This window comes from Salmo salar, chromosome 18 (genome assembly GCF_965601325.2).
Source record: "Salmo salar chromosome 18, fSalSal1, whole genome shotgun sequence".
NCBI classification, from domain to species: domain Eukaryota; kingdom Metazoa; phylum Chordata; class Actinopteri; order Salmoniformes; family Salmonidae; genus Salmo; species Salmo salar.
In genome coordinates, this window is record NC_138308.1 from 73,404,167 (window position 1) to 73,422,691 (window position 18,525).

Genomic DNA, 18,525 nt, shown 5'->3' on the forward strand with positions numbered 1-18,525 from the left:
AAACTCAACCAACGTGAGTACTGCAGTGGACGTCATTAGTCATTGGAACCCCTTGAAACTGATATGTCTGATCCTCAGAAGAGGAAAAGGAAGGTAGATCTGAGCATTCTATGTCTGACCCTGGACACTAATTGAGCCGTTGTCTGCAGGGAGAGACAGGCAGCCTCCAGGCCTAATGAAGGTCTGTTGACAGACTCAGGGCTTTTCCCTGTGCCCTCCCTAGTAGCCTATATGTCTGAGATGACATGAGATACCCCTACACAGCCCAAAATGTTGCCACCCACTCTCATGAGTTGTTTGGTTACTGTGTAGCCCTTTTTAAGACCGCTATTACTTGTTGTTCACGATGAACAACATCGAACGTCAAGTAGTGGCTTTAAATGGTGCTAGTTATGTGGTGGTGACTGTAGAGAGTATTTATCCTAAATAAGCAACAATGGTAACGTTCTATTACTACCAGATGACAGGACGAAACCTCTGGTTTAGGTGCAGCTTGGGTTGCTCTGTTTTGTTTTTCTTCTGAATGTTACTTGAATAATGGGTAAACAAGACAGTGGTTTGAATGTTTTCTGTTCGCTGTTTGAGAGGAAAAACAACTTTTGGTTTTATTAGCATTTCTGCTCTTTCTCCTTTTTAGCTGGTGTTTTTTGAGGACACTTTTTATGCCCCTTGTAAGATTTACTGCAATAAACTAAGCCTCAAGCTACATACGTGGGAACCTTATTTGACCAGTTTTGTCACAGGAGTATAATAATCCCGCAGCAGGAAGATTATTATTATTTATTTTTTAAGTGATAATGTGGAAATTCGTTTTTTTTGAAAGGCTACAGTAGCCCATGGCTGCATTTCGGATACATCTGATTTTATTTTCACATCATAATTGTAGGTATTTGACTGCCACTACCTGGCTGATGACGTAAAGTATGTTCACAATGGCTGCCCGATACTAAAGGAAGATACTGTCAAGCTTCGACTCTACAGGTACCTGCATCTACCCAAATTCTATTCAGAGTTTCCATGATTACATGTATCGATTTACAATGACCTTTTTTTTTTTTACCCATTTTGAAATAACTAACTAAAATGGTATTGAATGTGACTGAAGACATCACTTCCTGCAAAACAGAGTACATAGCAACAGGAATTCTTTATTGTACTAAGTATTGTACTCACTTATCTCCTCCCTGTAAAGTTGGCCCCACTTGTAAAATGAAGTTATGACCACTGGTACTGTTTTCAGTGTGACTAGATGGTCTTCTCCCCAGGTTCACAGAGACAGAGACCTTTACGGAGGTCTTCTTCCTGCGTGTGGAGGTCATGGAACCCGACTGCAACATCATCAAACTAGGGCCCAAGTCCCTGGTGGTGCCAGAGTTCTACGGCCTGTCTGACACGCTGGATGGCAACGTGGTGTCCTTCCACTATGAGAGGATGACCAGTCTTGAGTGTAACATCCGTGTGAACACCCATGAGACACACCTCCCGGGTCATGGTCAGTTGGTCATTGGGGAGCCAGACCAGCTGGAGGCCAGAGGGGACGAGCCGGAGAGCTTCATTCCTCTCCGGCAGCAGCTAGGTATGGATGTATAATAGTATTACTATTATAAAATATTTGTAGTAATGGTAACAAGAGTAGTGATACAGTCAATTGGTAGATTATTGGCAAACTCAGAATGTTGGATGTTTTAAAAGTAGTGTTCAACATGAACTGAATTCATTTGAATGCATGAGAAATCAGTGTAATCCATGAATTCCAACCAAAATAATTTACTTGTCCTTGAACACATCCCCCTAACCTCACTCTTCCTCTTCTAATCGTACAGATAACAAGGCCAGGGCCATGTGTAAGACTGAGGACTGCCTGAAGGGCCTGAAGCTGGCAAAGGTTACCAAAGTGCCATGTGATGAGTTCCTGGTGATGGGCCTGAGGTACCAGCACATAGACCCACCGTCTCCAGACGTGGACTACATCGCCCTCCGACTGGACCTCACCGACACCAGGAGCGGGAGCATATACAAGGTACTTGATGCAATTTCTCATCAGAAACATTTTCTAGAAGTTACCAAAATGTTGAAGGATTGAAATCTTGAGTTCAGCGAAAGTACTGTATCTTTGTTAATGTCGTATGCTGCGAAAGTTCAGGACAATTTAATTTCAACCAAGAAATTCAGGAAGTAAATAATTCCTCTTAGTTAACACAACCTCACGGTAGAATGCCTTGTTAGTCTGTATGTTTATTTAAGTCAGTTAATTTAGAACAAATTCTTATTTTCAATGACAGCAGGTTAACTGCCTTGTTCAGGGGTAGAATGACAGATTTTTAACTTGTCAGTTCAGGGATTTGATCTTGCAACCTTTCGGTTACTAGTCCAATGCTCTAACCACTAGGCTATCCTGCCTCCCAGGGTAGCCTAGTGATTTGACTGTGTGTCTATGTGCTTGTGCTTGCGTTTGTATGTGCAGTCGGAGCGGGCCTGGATACCTGTCCACATCCCTGGCGCAGTTCCCAACCAGCCGCCCAAGCCAGCCTTCATGTCCATGTTTATCCTGGAAGTGGACCAATTCATCCTCACGCCCCTCTCCACCGCCACCCTGGACGCAGAGGACGGAGAGACCCCCAAACAGCTGCTTGTGTTCAACATCACCAAGCCCCCCCTAGAGGGCTTCATCACCCACCTGTCAGACCACACGCGACCCATCTTCTCCTTCACCTGGGTGGACCTCAATGACATGCTTATCGGCTACCAGCCACCCAACTCCTCCCACACCCAGCGTAGGAACTATGAGGTGCCCATTACTGTTTCCTTTGTTTGGTCCATCACATTCACAGTGTTTAAATGCAATTTCCGTTGCATTTAAGGAGGTGGTGGAACAGGTCCAAAAGTGTGGCAACATTTTGTTTGGCATAACAACAGAGTTGGCTATACATTCCAACAGATCTGAGACCAGGCTAGAATGTCATCTTTTTCAGGCCATCAGATGTAGTTTCTCTTCAACAGGTGGAGTTTGAGGTACATGACTTCTTCTTTGAGAAGAGCGCCCCGATCATGGTCCACATGTCAGTTAGAACAGCAGACACCAATGCACCCAGGGTGTCATGGAACATGGGTAGGTGTCAATGGCAGTAGAGGCCGGTGGGAGGAGCCATAGGAGGACGGGCTCATTGTAATGGCTGGAATGGACTTGTGGAACGGAGTCATACATGGTTCCATACGTTTGATACGTTCCGTGTATTCCATTCCAGCCATTACAATGAGCCTGTCCTCCTGTAGCTCCTCCCACCTGCCTCCACCCGTCAATGGGTGTATTCCAGATACACAACTTTTGCACAGATTATAAAATGGTTATGTCACAATGTGATCTTTCTAGGTCTTAGTCTTCTTGAAGGTCAGTCTCGTCCAATCACGTGGGATCAGCTCCAGATTGTGGACAACGACAACTTCAAGGCTGTACGCATCATCACTGTCGACGGCCTCCATCATGGCAGGCTAACACTGAGAGGTATAGAACTCATTACTCCTTCAATAGCATCATTTGATTGTTATTCTATTTTAATTACTTCTAGGATGTCGGCGACATCCCCACTATGTGTCCATAATCTGCAGGTGGCAAGGGTTTCATGTTCACCATCGCCGACATCCTCGCGGGCGCCGTGCGCTACCATCACGACGACAGCGACACCACCAAGGACTTCATCATCTTCCGCATCACCGATGGGCGCCACCAGACCCGGCACAAGTTCCCCATCAACATCCTGCCCAAGGATGACAGCCCACCATTCCTCATCACCAACACAGTGCTGGAGCTGTCTGAGGGCCATACGGCCCTGCTGAGAGGATCCATACTGCAGGCCTCAGACATGGACTCAAGCGACGACTACATCCTGTTCAACATCACCCGGCCACCGCAAGCTGGAGAGCTCATGAAGATCCCTGGTCCTGGACTCACCGGTGAGGAGAGGAGCACTCTGAATAGACCACATTGTTTTACAAGGCACAGCTATGGTGCACACTTTGGTTCCCAGCTGAATGCAATTGCAAGGCATAGCAATGGGGAACTTTTGCAGAGCTTTATTATGCGATGACCCACTTGTTGTTTAGTTTGATAATCATATGGCAATTTTAGAATACAATACTTCAATATACATGTAACTGCCAAAATAATGGAAACACTTCAGTAAATAAGGGATGCAAAAGTATATTGAAAGCAGCTGCTTCCATACAGGTGTGGTTCTTGAGTCAATTAAGCAGTTAACATCCCATCATGCTTAGGGTCATTTATAAAAAGGCTGGGCAGGCCATTATTTTGGGGTCAGTGATATCCTGGCTCCTTGGTACGTCCCTACCCTAAACCCTAACCCTTAGCATAACCCTTACCTAACCTTAACCATTTAAAATGTCAACTTCAATGGGTTTGGGATGTCCCAAGGACCCCGGATAGCCCAGACCCTTACTATGGTTGCCATGGCTATGCCCCCATAGGATGACAATGCCCCCCATCCAAAGGGCACGAGTGGTCACTGGACGGTTTGATGAGCATGAAAACAATGTAAATCTTACGCAATGACCATCTCAGTCACCAGATCTCAACCCAATTAAACACTTGTGGGAGAATCTGGAGCGGCGCCTGAGACAGCTTTTTCCACCACCATCAACAAAACACCAAATAATGGAATGTCTCGTGGAAGAATGGTGTCGCATCCCTCCAATAGAGTCCCGAACACTTGCAGAATCTCTCCATAGGTACACTGAAGTTGTTCTGGCTGGTGGTGGCCCAACGCCCTATTAAGACTCTTTACGTTGATGTTTCCTTTATATTGACAGTTACCTGTATGTTTCAGTTAAATCACACAGCCTCATATATTATCACTTAGTTTAATCTTAAATCACCTGTAAAAAATGACAATGGTGTTCTTTTCCTTGGTCCTCTCAGGTTATCCTGTCAGCCGTTTCCTGCAGAAGGACCTGTTCCACTCTGTAGTCTACTACCGCCATCTAGGGAATGAGGTGTTTGATGACTCCTTCGAAGTGGTGCTCTCGGACTTCAATGACCCACCCAATCTTTCAGAACCTCAGGTGAGTAGTACCATTACCGGATCGTGTAAAATTGTAGATTCATAAAGTTGGATTGAATTGAGTTCAAACTCCTCAAATGTCATTCAAAGCTAATGTGGCCTCCCACCTTTACAGGTCATAGTGGTGCACATCAACCCTGTGCCTGACCAGCCACCTAAAGAGGTCCCTGGGGTGACTCGGTGCCTGGTGGTCAAAGAGACAGAGGTGGTCCACCTGACCAAGAAGCAGCTTCACTTCATCGATCTGGAGTCCCCTGACAGCGAGCTCACATACACTGTTACCTCTCCACCCTTCTACAGCAGGTCTTATGGGTGAGCATCTCATGCGAAGTTAAGTTTGTATTTGCCATTTGCAGGGATAGAATTCATACTGTACACTTGGTACCATTGAGGAAGAATGATACCAATGCTAATACTTTAAGGCATCCCCCTTCAAACTCGACTGTTACGTTCAATGGGCTATTTTCCTGTTGGCCAGGGGCCATGATGCAGGGAGGCTGTTCCTGGTTGACAGCATTGCCAAATTCACCAAGGATCCTGAAGCCCCAGTGTTAAGGTTATTCACACAGGTAAGCTCAGATATGTTTACTCCCAAGTTATTTTGGCTGGACGGGGGAAATGTCAGACTTGGATTACTAACGCCTTTATTGTTCCAGCATGCAGTCAACTACATGAAAGTGGCCTACATGCCTCCCATCCTGGACATTGGGCCTTACCCGCAGCACATCCAGTTGGTGCTCTCCGTCACCAACCAGCAGGGAACCACAGTCGCTGGCATCTGCTTCAATATTACTGTGGTGCCAGTGGACAACCTGGCCCCAGAGGTATAAGGTTGTGTTCAAAGTTACCAAGATAACACTTCTGTGTACTGCTAGGCTAACCCCCAACCTGTCGCAATCATGCTAGCATTGCTAACTCTACCACAAGCTGTCTAGGAGTAGCTGAAGCAGGTTGAAGACTCTACACCAAGGCGGTTGAGGCCCTCGGAGGCCAAAGTAGTACTGGGTTTTATTTTCTACCTGGTAGTTAATCGGTCAATTTATATCATGAATTGAACAGACAATTTAGCCCTTAAATAGAAGAATGAGAGTCAGAATTGTTTCCTCCCTTCAGGCCCTTCATTGCACAACCCTGCTGTATACTTTATGTTCCCTCCCCAGGTGCACATGAAACCTCTGACAGTGGACGAGGGTGGGGAGTGCTGGGTGGGTCCAGACCACCTGCTGCTGACAGACCATGACTCTACAGAGGAGAGCCTGAGAGTGGAGCTGAAGAGAGAGCCTCAGCACGGAGCTGTTCAGCTGGATGGCGTTCCCATGAAACCGAGCCAGAACTTCACTGTTCGCGACCTGAAAAGCCTAAAAGTTAGGTCAGATATGATTGATGACACTTCATTACTGCACCCTAACACACTGCAATGCTCATGTGAAGTTTGGACATGTTGGCTGCGTTCCAATGGCCACACAATACACCGTTTAGAACGTATACCCAATAGAAGGCTTGATTCTAAGCATGATGCTAGTATGAATTTTGGGACAGAGCAGGCCATCTATATACAGCATGGACACAAACTGATTCGATAACAAATAGAGTCAAATTGTGTCAACAATCCTAATGTATCGTCGAACTACAATTGTGTTGGTTTGTCCGTGCAGATATCATCACGACAGCTCGGAAACAGTGGGCGATGCCATTGAATTAATCGCTACCGATGGGATTAACGCAATCAACTTTGTTCTGGAAGTTAAGGTACTGTAAACTTCATGTACATGACCATTTCGATGCTAACAGAGCCAAAAAGATGTTACAGTGAATGTTTGCTGTATGAGAGTCAAAGACCATATCTTTGTCAACAGGTGACACTGATTAATGATGAGGTTCCAGTTCTCATGCCAGGTCTGAAACCTGTTCTGGACTGTGCAGAGGGACAGGAAGTCATCATCACCGCTGAGTACATCTATGCCACAGACGCAGACAGTGACGACAACAGTCTGACCTACATGATTGCCCGCCAGCCATACCATGGCGTGGTGCGCAAAAACGCCATTGTGGTTGATCGCTTCATTCAGGCAGACATTGTCGCAGGGAGTATCACCTACGAACACACAGGTATTATTGTTAAATCTACCTCATCCATGCACCACCATAAGTGTATTGCTGGTTTATGACCATTCCATTTAAAAAATATATATTTTATACATCAACCCTAACACCTTACAACTGTTTCTGTTGGCCATCATGTGGTTTTCTGTGTGAGTCAAAAAACATGATTATAGACATATTATTTCATCCCATTCTTTGAAGCCAAAAACTTGCAATCATGATTCTTATGTCTCTCAGGAGCGGAGATTGGACTAGCCCCTCGACACGACACAATCACGTTTGTGATATCCGACGGCCAGGCGGAGAACGTTCCGTCATGCTGTAATGACCGAGGGGACACATTGAAAAGAGGCAGGACACAAGTCCAGGAGAGCCTGCCTCTGTATGATCTGAAGGTCACCGTGTTCCCTGTGGACAGTCAGATGCCTTCTATTGCAACAGGTAATGAATGCCGTGATGTTGCAGCAATGCCTAGGATTCTTTTTATTCAGGTTCAGACATTATTAGTATCCTTGAGATTTGTGAAACGGTTCAAGAGCGAACGCACACCTGTATTAGCAAGTGTGGGCTTGTGGAAGAAAAACACTGAAAGCAACACTCTGGGCTCACCAACAGAAAAGTAAAATATTGAGCAATACTGTATAGTGCATTCCGTTACTATTTTCTCTCACAATTATACCTAAATGGTCAATCAATATGGATGTTCTCCTCCTTTGTAGGAGATGTGTTTGTGGTGGATGAGGGGGGTGTGGGCCCTATAACCGTAGCCCACCTCAGTGCCTCGGATGTGGACACTCCTCTGGAGGAGCTGGTGATCAGCCTGGTCTCTCCTCCCCAGTATGGCTACATAGAGAATATCCTGCCCAGTCCTGGATTTGAGAAAAGCAACACAGGCATCAGCATCGGTGAGTAGCTTTAACCCCATTCACATCACAGGCTTTGCACTTTTTCTTAGACTGTAATGCTGTAACCTCAAGCCATATGGAATCCCTCATAAGCAGTGAACAATCCACCGATTTATTTTCCTAAATAAATCACTTGTTACATTAACCTTTGTAAAAACTCTAACTTTGTCCCCTTTTCGTAGTATGTATAACCAGTTTGTACATTACTAACTGTAAAGGTTCCCGGACTGTTCCACCTCAGCATCTCTCCTCCGGTCTCTCCTCAGCCTCCTTCTCTTACAGTGACATCATGAACGGACATGTGAACTACGTCCAGTCCAGACACCAGAGGATCGAGCCAACCGCTGACCAGTTCATGCTCTGTGTCTCTGATGGGAAACACACCTCTGCCCACGTCCACTTCTACATCATCATCAACCCCATCAATGACGAGGTCCCGGAGTTTCTCGCCAGAAATATCACGGTGAGTCGCCCATCGTCAAGCTGTCAGTTATCCACAGCCGAGGTCACCACCAACTCTGGTCCTGGAGAGTTACTGGATGTGGAGGGTTTTATTCAAGCCCATCACTAACACACCTGGTCCCGCTGAAGACCGTGATTAGTGGAATTAGGTGTGCTAGTGCTGGTCTGAAACAAAAACCTGCACATCTTGTAGCTTTCCTGGGCCGGATTTGGAGGCGTCTTGTCTACACTATGTAAAGCTATTATAGTTCAAATCCAAATCAAAGAAAGTTTTATTGGTCACGTAAACGTGTTTAGCAGATGTTATTGCGGGTGTAGCGAAATGCTTGTGTTTCTAGCTCCAACGGTGCAGTAATATCTAACAATTTCACAACAATACACACAAATCTAAAAGAATGGAATTAAGAATATATCAATATTTGGACGAGCAATGTCAGTGCGGCATTGACTAAAATACAGTAGAATACAGTATATACATATGAGATGAGTAATGGAAAATAAGTAAACATTATTAAATTGACTAGTGTTCCATTATTAAAGTGGCCAGTGATTTAAAGTCTATGTCTATTAGGCAGCAGCCTCTAAGGTGCTAGTGATGGCCTTTTTCATGCTCTTCACTCTCTGATTTCACATTTCACATTTCACCACCTATTCTATAGTGCAACATGCCTCACAGCACTCTAGGATCACATCCGGACCGATTTAACCGACATCCCCATTGATGTTCCCGTTTAAAAAGGTGCGAGAGGGCCATATGAAGGAGCTGGACCCTGCTGTTATAAACGCGGTGGATCTGGACGTCCCTAAGAACAACCTGCTGTTCAGCGTGGTCCAGGCCCCCCAGCATGGCACCATCATGGGCCGAACGTATGGCAACGACGTGCCCGCCAATGGAAGACCCGTCAACAGGCACAGGGATGCAGAGGTGGTGGTCCAGGACTTCACCATGCAGGATTTGAGGAATGGTACTGTACCGTGACCAACTCCTTGTTACTCAGAGGCTGTCCTAATATGGACACCGTAGTCCTGTGCCATTGTTGAGACTGGTGATCCTGAAGAGCATGAAAAAGCTGTTGAGATTCAAATAGAGCAATTTTGGTGGGATTTGTGTACTAGTGATCTTCAGTCGTGGGGTTATACATACAGGCACATTAAAATAATGAGTTCACCTCCACTGTTCAGGTATGTCTCTGATGTACATGCACGATGACTCTGAGAACATGGTGGACAGCTTCACCATCCATCTGACCGATGGGAAACACCAGCTCCAGAGGCACGTGATGGTCAACGTACTCCCTGTCAATGATGAGGAGCCTCGAGTCATAAGGTAACAGATGGGACTTGTTACATTTACACAGAGAAAACAATGAATTGATGTCCACACGTTCTGGAGAGTTTACTATGAGTTTACTTCACCAATAATCCATACATGGAACGTACTGCAACCAGTTTACAACAGGTCGTATAAACTTCCTCCCGCCTAATCTAGATTTCCCTTATATCTGTGCTCCCCCTTCTGGCTTTCCTGAGTACTACTTCACAATTTCTCCTTCCTGTGTACATTCGGTACACATTTCACACAAGTTAATAAACAAACCGTTTAGGTGAAGTTTCCCTAGGTACAGATCTAGGATTAGTTTCCCCTCCCCCAGTCCTGACCTTAACCATTAATGGGGGAAATGCAAAACTGACCCAAGCAACTTCACCCTACTCCTAAAACAAACATGGTTGTCTGCCCTATAGGAACAATGGACTGGAGGTGGAGGCAGGCGAGGCTAGGCTGATCTCCAGTGCTATTCTCTTTGCTCAGGACAGCGACACTACCTCTCAGGAGATAGTCTACATGTTGGAGAGCGTTCCCACTCAGGGACTGCTACAGGTTAAGGTCAGTACATTCAAATATCATCTGATATGAACTGGTAGGTGTTATTAACAAATGCCAGTATAGAAAGTATTGTTCCATGCTAGCTTAAAGGGGCGTTTCACTTTTAAAAAAGCATTTATATATATAAATGCTTCATTATTCAACTTTTGAAACATGCAAAATCATGCATGTCAACATAACATTTTTTCAGAAGATATTACTTTCAGTCCACTAATGATTTCACTGTAAGTAAATCCTCAACATTCAGTCATTATGTGCCTTCCATTATGCGTTCTCTCCCTAACTGTCCATGGTCCCTTCTCAGGTAGGCTCTGACTGGCTGACCCAGTCTGCGGGGATGAACTGCACCCAGGAGACAGTGGACATGAACCTGCTGCGCTACCTCCATACCGGGCCACTGGGACACACACAGGATTTCTTTATGTTCTACCTGCTGGACGGGAAGAACCGCTCCCCCGCGCAGCACTTCCACATCTCCCTCAAGGACATGGAGAAAGGTTTGTGAACAGATGGACAGACCACCAAACTGGGAAGTGCACTATTATGCAGTTTGCTATAACCTACACGTTCATAGTCTGTGTAAAAAACAAACGCTAGTAGAGATGTCTCATCATATCAGCTGGTAGCTACTACTACTGTTGTCTTATGTTATTATAATAATGTTAAACAGAGCTAAAACAAGGAATAAAATAAGCTGGTTTATAAGTCTGTTGTGTAAACCAATTTGTGCAAACGTTCATTTTAAGACTTCACTTTCTCTGTCAATTCCTAGGAAACATTGCCGTTTTTGTGAAGCCGGTGAAGACCAGCCGCGGTGAGCGCGTGGTTCTGACCACGGATGTCCTGCTGGCGACGGACGGTACAGACAAACCCGAGGAGCTGTTCTACATCGTTACGGTCCCCCCCGGCAACGGCCACATGGAGTACATCAAACACCCTGGGGTGGCCATCAGCACCTTCAGCCAGATGGACATCGCTGCCAACCTGGTGGGCTACGTCCACGACAACAGGGCCACCGCGTCGCTGGAGACACTACAGTAATGGCAACCTTTCTAAATGTATAAAATGAAACAGCTGATAATCTTAACATTATTCCACATAATAGTGGTTGGAACATGCTGCAAACGATGCTGGTTTGTAGAAAAAAAAATTACATCTCCAAGACTGTAGCCATCATAACAGATAGCAGATGGCCCAAATCTGACCCACATCTAGATGTTTGATACATTGTATGAGATGAAGTACCTTCCCCTAAGAACCTGCCATGCTCCTGTATGTCTTTGCTAGGTTCGTCGTCAGCAACGGCAAGGCCACCCGTAACGGCACCTTGGAGATCTTCGTTGAGACCACCGACCGCGTGCTGCCATCACTGGCCTGTAACAGCGGCTTGAGAGTCCCCCAGGACTCCTCCATGGCGGTGACGCCTGACGTCCTCGCCTTGTCCGACCCCGACACCCCACCCAGTGACCTGCTCTTCTTCCTGGCCCAGCCTCCGCAGTACGGCACCTTGCTCCGGGGCGGTGTCCCACTCGCTGCTGGGGGTAACTTCACCCAGTGGGATCTGCAGGAGCTGGAGGTGACCTACAGGCACGGGGGCGGCCCGTCGCATATCGACCGCTTTGCCTTCACGGCCTCAGACACTACCAACAGGAGTTTCCTGCTGGAGGGGAGGGTACAGACGGAACCTGTTATCTTTACCATTCAGGTAGGACACACTTATCTGCATACACACCTCTGCCCAGGTATGTCGATTGGTATACAGGTATACAGTAGATCAGCACAGCAACTTATTCAATAGTAGTGGAATCAAAATAATTAGTTGTGCAATGTTTTGGGAAGGTTTCGATGGACGCTTTTGATGGTGCCTAATGAACAAGACCCTGTATTCCAGATTGAGCCTTTGGACAGCTCGGCTCCTGAGGTTGTGCAGCTGCAGTCTCTGTGGAAGGCGGAAGTCCTGTCTGACGGTCGCTATGGGATCTACCTCTCATCCCGGGAGCTGAGAGCGCAGGACGGCAACACCAAGGACGAAGACCTCACCTTCCACATCCACAGACCACCATACTTTGGCTACCTGGAGAATACTATTAAAGGTGAGGCCTTATATGCAGGGGTGTCAACCCCATTCCCTCTGTTTTATCCGTTTGTACACTGAAAATACAGAAAATATTCTTTATTTTACGCATAATTAATCCAAATACATTTAATTAGGCCATCAGTGCTCCTTCAAAATAAGACCATTACGATAGCCCATAGACCCCAGGTTAATTGTGTTGCTCTTCAATAAACAGTCAATCTTACACTGTGCTCTTGCAGGCAGCTTTATCCAGCAGCGTTTCACTCAGAGGGACCTGAGCAAAAGGACTATCGTGTATATCATAGACCCAGCGACAGAAGCCCTGTCGGACAGCCTGGAGTTCAAAGTGTCCGACCCTCTGGGGAACACTGGGCCCTCCCACACGTGAGATGCTACTCCGCGCAAGACACAAATAGTATTAATATGCTCTGAATACTGTGGTCAGTCATGGGAGGAGAGAACCAATGGTTACATACATACATGACAAGGCCAATTTATATGACAGCTTATGAAGATTTGATAAATGGTCCCCAACGACCGTACTGGTCTCTGTATGTAACATATGTACTGTGTCCTCGTAATGAAAGAAGGTACCATCACCCTCAATCAATTTGGAAAGGCAACGCAGGATCTTTGGTAAGTGTGTTAAACTGTTTTCACTGTGCTGTGTTCTTCATGGTCCCATGCTGCAGACTGAAAGTGAAGTGGTCTCGTGTGGAGCTGGCTGTGTCTGAGTACCAGGCATGTGAGGACCAGGGCACGGTCTCACTGGACGTCCTACGGAAAGGCAACATGGCCGAGTCCTCGTACATCACCATCAAGGTTTCTGATCTGTTTCAAACAGTATGATTCTCAGAACAATTCCTGTAATCTCGAAATTCAGCTAAATTGCACATATTAATTGTTTACCTTTCTTTAACCAGGTTAGTCTCGGTGAGGTAAATCGAGTGATAGACGGCACTATAAATCCATTTTAGTGCAATGAATGTAATGTCACTTTCGGATTCCCCTTTTGTCAATATTTTAGGTGAGAGAGGTCACAGCGACTGCTGGAAAGGATTTCACTCTGAGCCCATCCAGCCTAATCCAGTTTGATCCTGGTAAGTGTGGCTTCAGAGTGGGATGCTGATATGAGTTACCATCATAGATTAGGAGATAGGTAACTCAAACCTGTGCTCTCTATGAAGGCGTATCCAAAAGGAGCTGGCGTATTGAGATTACCCAAGATCACCTGGAGGAGGCAGAGGAGACATTTGAAGTGACACTGGTGTCCCCTGAGGGAACTGTAGTAGGCAGCACCTCCAAAGCTCTGGTTAAAATCAAGGACTCTGGGAAAGGTGAACACTGGGGAACTAGTGACTAAATCAAATAGAAACCTTTTCGATTGTCTTGTGAGTCAATGCCGTTTATTTTAATCTAAAAAGGTTGTACATTGTCAAGGTACATTTTTCAAGTTATTGAAACTGTAGGGACCGAGGAAGCCAAAGACTGATAGAGACAATACAGCAACCTTCTATGAAGTATTGACGTGGTTTCAAAATCTCAATGTAAGTCTCTGTGCTTTTCCAGGACAGTGTGGATCCAGTCGGGCCCCTATGGGCTCCAGTCTGGGGGGGAAGCAGGTTCAGTCAGGGCCCTACCCCCAACATGGCTCCATTCATTTGGAGACACTACCCCTTGCCAAGGGAGACCAGCAGATGACCTGGACCCGGGGCGATGGTATGCCCCAGTCTGTGCCCGCTGCTGTGCCCGCCACGCCCAATATGAAACTCAGAGCCATGGCCAATAGAAAGACAGTGAGTTTTTACTCTGTAATCACCGGTGTGAATGTTATTCTGTTTAGGTTTGTCCCAAGTCTTTGTTCCAAGCCTTCACTCTAAACTATTCTAAACCTAAGAGTTATGTAGTACAACTTGATCATGTATTATCTTCTCACAGATTCCACCATCGTCAGTCCATCGTAATGGAACAGACACTGTGTTCACGGTAAGCTGAGGCTATGACCTTTTGCACTAATCTAACACACCGAATCTAACCTAGGGACAGCAATCACTGTCTTTCTCTCACTGCCTCTCTGTGGTTGCAGTACCACGGGATCATGTCCGTGCGCCTGGAGGATGACAAGTCTCCGTCTAGGAAGGGAAGGAAGGCTAATATTCAGGTGACCAGCAGAGGGCAGCAGCAGCATGCAGCAGCAGCACCACCAGTGGCTCCCAACCTCAACCCTAAACCTGTCCCTAAGACGAAGAGTGACAGCTTGCTCCCACGAACAATGACTGAGCAGCCTAATAAGGTGAGTCGTCGTTACATTGATTCGGAACAGCGGCAATCACATCAAGAGGTTTGGATCTCATGGTGTAACAGCTAAGGTAGGACTGAAATCGCCTCAATATAAAACAGACACTGAGGGTTATTCAGACATTGGTGGCAGTGGCTATATAAACAAACCCAAAGCATAGATTACAGTCTCTCTCTCTTGGCTTATAAACTACTTCCAACATGATGACCAAATTAACTAAATGTGTTACTTACTCTAATAATTTTGGCCCTCAGGAGGCTTCACCTAGCTCTGGCCCTAAACCCTGTGTCCCAGAGCTGATGGGGCTCCTACACTTTAACCAGAGCTCAGGCGGGCTCCTCCGCTGCAACGGGGTCTCCTGGAAGCCCTGGGCTCCCACTGATGAGGTAATCAATCTGGGACAGATGGTGCCTGAAACAGAATAATAATGTACCCTCATCATTTGCCCAATTGTATTATGAATATCATACATAGACTATTTCAGGGTCATAGAGTATGGGCTAACCAAGTCATAGCTCAACATTCTGGGCCACTGTCTTGGACTGTGCTTGATGTGTTCGGGAAACCAGCCCTTAATGTTAGTTATTTCATATTTCAGTAATGAACTCTCACCTCATTGGCCAGCCATTTTCCTCCTCCCCGACACAGATGGTCAGTGCTCAGAATTGTCGTAAGGGCTGGACCTATCACAGCGGCTACTGCTACTTCCTGAGCACCGAGCGCAAGTCGTCGTGGAGCACCGCCATCAGGGCATGTAGGGAGAGGTGAGGAGGGGAACAAGAAACATGTGACCTAATTTGCGAGAATGTGCCTTTGTGTTGTAGTAAACTAGAATTTCTTCTTTTTCCTGTGGTTCCAGTCACCAAGCCAATCTGGTGAGCGTTTTTTCCAAGGCTGACATGGACTGGCTGTGGGACTTCAGTGGAAGGAAGCCATTCTGGATAGGTAAAAAGTATCCTGTCCTATTTCCATTGGCTGAAAAGTGGCTCAACGTGTGTGCGTGCGTCTACCTCACTCACTGTCCTCTCCATCTCTCAGGCCTAAACGACAGGGAGAGCCGAGGACGCTGGGAGTGGGTGGGTGGAGAACCCATCACCTACACCAACTGGAGGAAGAGTCCAGCCAGAGGCAAGAGGAAGGGGACCAGGAGGTGTGTTCTGGTGTGGAGGAGGGCCAAGTGGCAGATCAGAGACTGTAAGACGGGCAGGGGTCATCTCTACATGTGTTACATCAAGACGTGAGCCGAGGGGGATCCCTACGTTGGATTGGTGCTATGAATCAGAACTATTCTCTTTTCACTGGCTGTTCCAACAGGAATGGAGCTGACCCTCAAGACAAGTTGCATTCCTACAGGTAACATCAACCAATCACCCAAAGGAGATTTACTACGGTACTACAGAAATAGATAGATGACGAGGTCAGCTTTAATTAAAACGGAAGTATTGCGTCAAACACATCGGTTGCAAACTCGGTCAGCGAACACGTCACACATGCACCGCAGAAGCTCACGCTTTTTCCCGGCTACAGTAGTTTAAAGGGAACGTTCACTCCAATGACGTTGGTTTCCTTACCATTCTTAATGTTGAGTAGCTTTACCATGTGCAGATGTACAGTACTGTTCACCTGTGTAACAGCTATACTTATTACCAGTATTATTGTTGAGTGCTGTAACTGCTGCCCTGGCCATCTGTGTAATATTTAATATCTGTGTATAACAAATTGTATTGTGAGTAACGCATACCTCTCAATGTGTACATTTCAAGTATTATTTGATTTCACCGTCTCAAGGTTGTATTCAAATGTACGGTCCTTGATGGTAGTAACACTGTCTTGTCTGAAATCAGTCATAACTGGGTTTGGGGACTATAGTATTTCTGTATTAACAAATGTTATATTTTATGAATAACAACCTAAGATTCAGGTTACACTCATCACTGAAACTACACTCAATGGCCAGTTTATTAGGTATGCCATCCTGTTCATTAAAATGCTTTGCGCCTACAGACAGTGAGTCACGTGGCCGTGGCTTGCTATATAAAGCAGGCAGACAGGCATCAAGGCAGTCATTCACAGTTAGATTGAACGTTAGAGTGGGGGAAAACTAGTGACCTAAGCAACTTTGAGCGTGGTATGCTCGTCGGTTCCAGTATCTCAGAAATGTCCGGCCTCCTGGGCTTTTCATGCGCGACGGTGTCTAGGGTTTACTGAGAATGGTGCGACAAACATCCAGTCAGCAGAAGTCCTGTGGGCGAAAACAGCTCGTTGAAGAGAGGTCGAAGGAGAATGGCAAGAATTGTGCAAGCTAACAGGCGGGCCACAAACTGGCAGATAACGGAAAAACATTGAGGAGTGGAAAAACATTGCCTGTGTCATGCTGATGGCATCGTCAGGATTTTGGCGTCCATGGCCACATCCTGGTGTCAACGGTACAGTCTGGTGTTGGTGGTGTAATGGTGTGGGGAATGTTTTCCTGGCACACGTTAAGTCCCATGACACATATTGAGCAATGTTTCCATCCCCCGAAGAATTCAGGCTGTTCTGGATGCAAAGGGATGTCCGACCCAGTACTAGATGGGTGCACTTAATAAACAGGCCACTGAGTGTATATGGTGCCAACTCTACAGTTCATATTATGCCACCGAAACTCCACAAATACAGAAAGGCATCAGCAGCCTTCGAGACAGCTTTGTATGCAGTTGTGGGATAATTCAGTTGCTTTCTCAAATTACATTGTGACATTTGCAACATTTTAGCTACTTACTGTACAGAATTTATTTTAATTTCACATTCCATTTAAAATGTAATGATTTGTATGCAATTCTTTTATAAACGTATATTATTCCACAAATCTATCAGGTTAATCTTTATTTTACTGTTTAATTAGTTATTTTTCAAGAATAGGCTACCGTATGCTAATAATGCAAAATTATTTTGACACAACAATGCTGCATTTGAGTAAAGTAGAAGTTAAACAATTTGACAAACGTAGTCTACTCTGCCCCTGAGCCATATCATGCAGGTTAGCATTTTTCATCATGAATCCTGATCTGGAGGCAGCTCTGCAGTGGTCACTAGCTGGCACAGCCCCAAGTCATAACATTTTATTTTAAGCCTAACCACACTGCTAACCCTAATCTTAAACCTCTAGGGGCTAGCGGGCAGTATTTTCACGGCTGGATGAAAAACGTACCCAATTTAAACATGTTACTACTCTGGCCCAGAAAATAGAATATGCATATTATTAGTAGATTTGGATAGAAAACACTCGGAAGTTTCTAAAACTGTTTGAATGGTGTCTCTTAGTATAACAGAACTCATATGGCAGGCAAAACCCTGAGAAGAAATACAAGCAGGAAATGAAAATCTTGTGGCTGTACTATTTTCGAGTCATTGCCAATAAAACACACAGTGACAAAGGATTCATTTTGCACTTCCTATGGCTTCCACTAGATGTCAACAGTCTTTATAGAGTTGTTTGAAGCGTCTATGATGAACAGAGACCGGATGAGAAGGAAGGGAAGTTGATGTCCCTGGGATGTTGTCACTTCATTATTGCGCATTCATGCGCGTTCATGTGAGATGAGACCTTGTATTCCAAACGTTTTTCAAGACACAGGAAAGGTCCGGTTGAAATATTACTGATGTTTCACGTTAAAAATGGCCCTAAAGATTGATGCTAAACAACATTTGACATGTTTGAACGAACGTAAATAGATTTA

General features: G+C 45.6%; 1 protein-coding gene across 3 annotated transcripts in view; it reads left to right on the forward strand.

The window, feature by feature from the left end:
- frem1a (Fras1 related extracellular matrix 1a) overlaps positions 1–18,225 on the forward strand; it is a 30,255-nt gene extending 12,030 nt beyond the window's left edge. For 2 of the 3 annotated variants that reach the window (XM_014155801.3, XM_014155802.3), the window contains 35 exons: positions 887–981; positions 1,266–1,576; positions 1,824–2,020; positions 2,465–2,788; positions 3,001–3,109; positions 3,371–3,502; positions 3,607–3,951; positions 4,934–5,076; positions 5,191–5,387; positions 5,554–5,644; positions 5,732–5,899; positions 6,236–6,444; positions 6,731–6,824; positions 6,932–7,184; positions 7,416–7,619; positions 7,898–8,083; positions 8,350–8,546; positions 9,285–9,510; positions 9,728–9,872; positions 10,289–10,430; positions 10,735–10,927; positions 11,203–11,467; positions 11,718–12,135; positions 12,322–12,523; positions 12,747–12,891; positions 13,200–13,329; positions 13,535–13,607; positions 13,695–13,844; positions 14,077–14,303; positions 14,446–14,493; positions 14,594–14,800; positions 15,061–15,192; positions 15,455–15,570; positions 15,666–15,751; positions 15,845–18,225. In XM_014155801.3, coding sequence (XP_014011276.1) covers positions 887–981; positions 1,266–1,576; positions 1,824–2,020; positions 2,465–2,788; positions 3,001–3,109; positions 3,371–3,502; positions 3,607–3,951; positions 4,934–5,076; positions 5,191–5,387; positions 5,554–5,644; positions 5,732–5,899; positions 6,236–6,444; positions 6,731–6,824; positions 6,932–7,184; positions 7,416–7,619; positions 7,898–8,083; positions 8,350–8,546; positions 9,285–9,510; positions 9,728–9,872; positions 10,289–10,430; positions 10,735–10,927; positions 11,203–11,467; positions 11,718–12,135; positions 12,322–12,523; positions 12,747–12,891; positions 13,200–13,329; positions 13,535–13,607; positions 13,695–13,844; positions 14,077–14,303; positions 14,446–14,493; positions 14,594–14,800; positions 15,061–15,192; positions 15,455–15,570; positions 15,666–15,751; positions 15,845–16,047 — 6,363 coding nt within the window. In that variant the 3' untranslated portion in view covers positions 16,048–18,225. Of the gene's footprint in view, positions 1–886; positions 982–1,265; positions 1,577–1,823; positions 2,021–2,464; positions 2,789–3,000; positions 3,110–3,370; positions 3,503–3,606; positions 3,952–4,933; positions 5,077–5,190; positions 5,388–5,553; positions 5,645–5,731; positions 5,900–6,235; positions 6,445–6,730; positions 6,825–6,931; positions 7,185–7,415; positions 7,620–7,897; positions 8,084–8,349; positions 8,547–9,284; positions 9,511–9,727; positions 9,873–10,288; positions 10,431–10,734; positions 10,928–11,202; positions 11,468–11,717; positions 12,136–12,321; positions 12,524–12,746; positions 12,892–13,199; positions 13,330–13,534; positions 13,608–13,694; positions 13,845–14,076; positions 14,304–14,445; positions 14,494–14,593; positions 14,801–15,060; positions 15,193–15,454; positions 15,571–15,665; positions 15,752–15,844 lie in introns of those variants that run through there. The other variant, XR_014381392.1, reaches the window with a different exon arrangement.
- Positions 18,226–18,525: the final 300 nt, after the last annotated feature.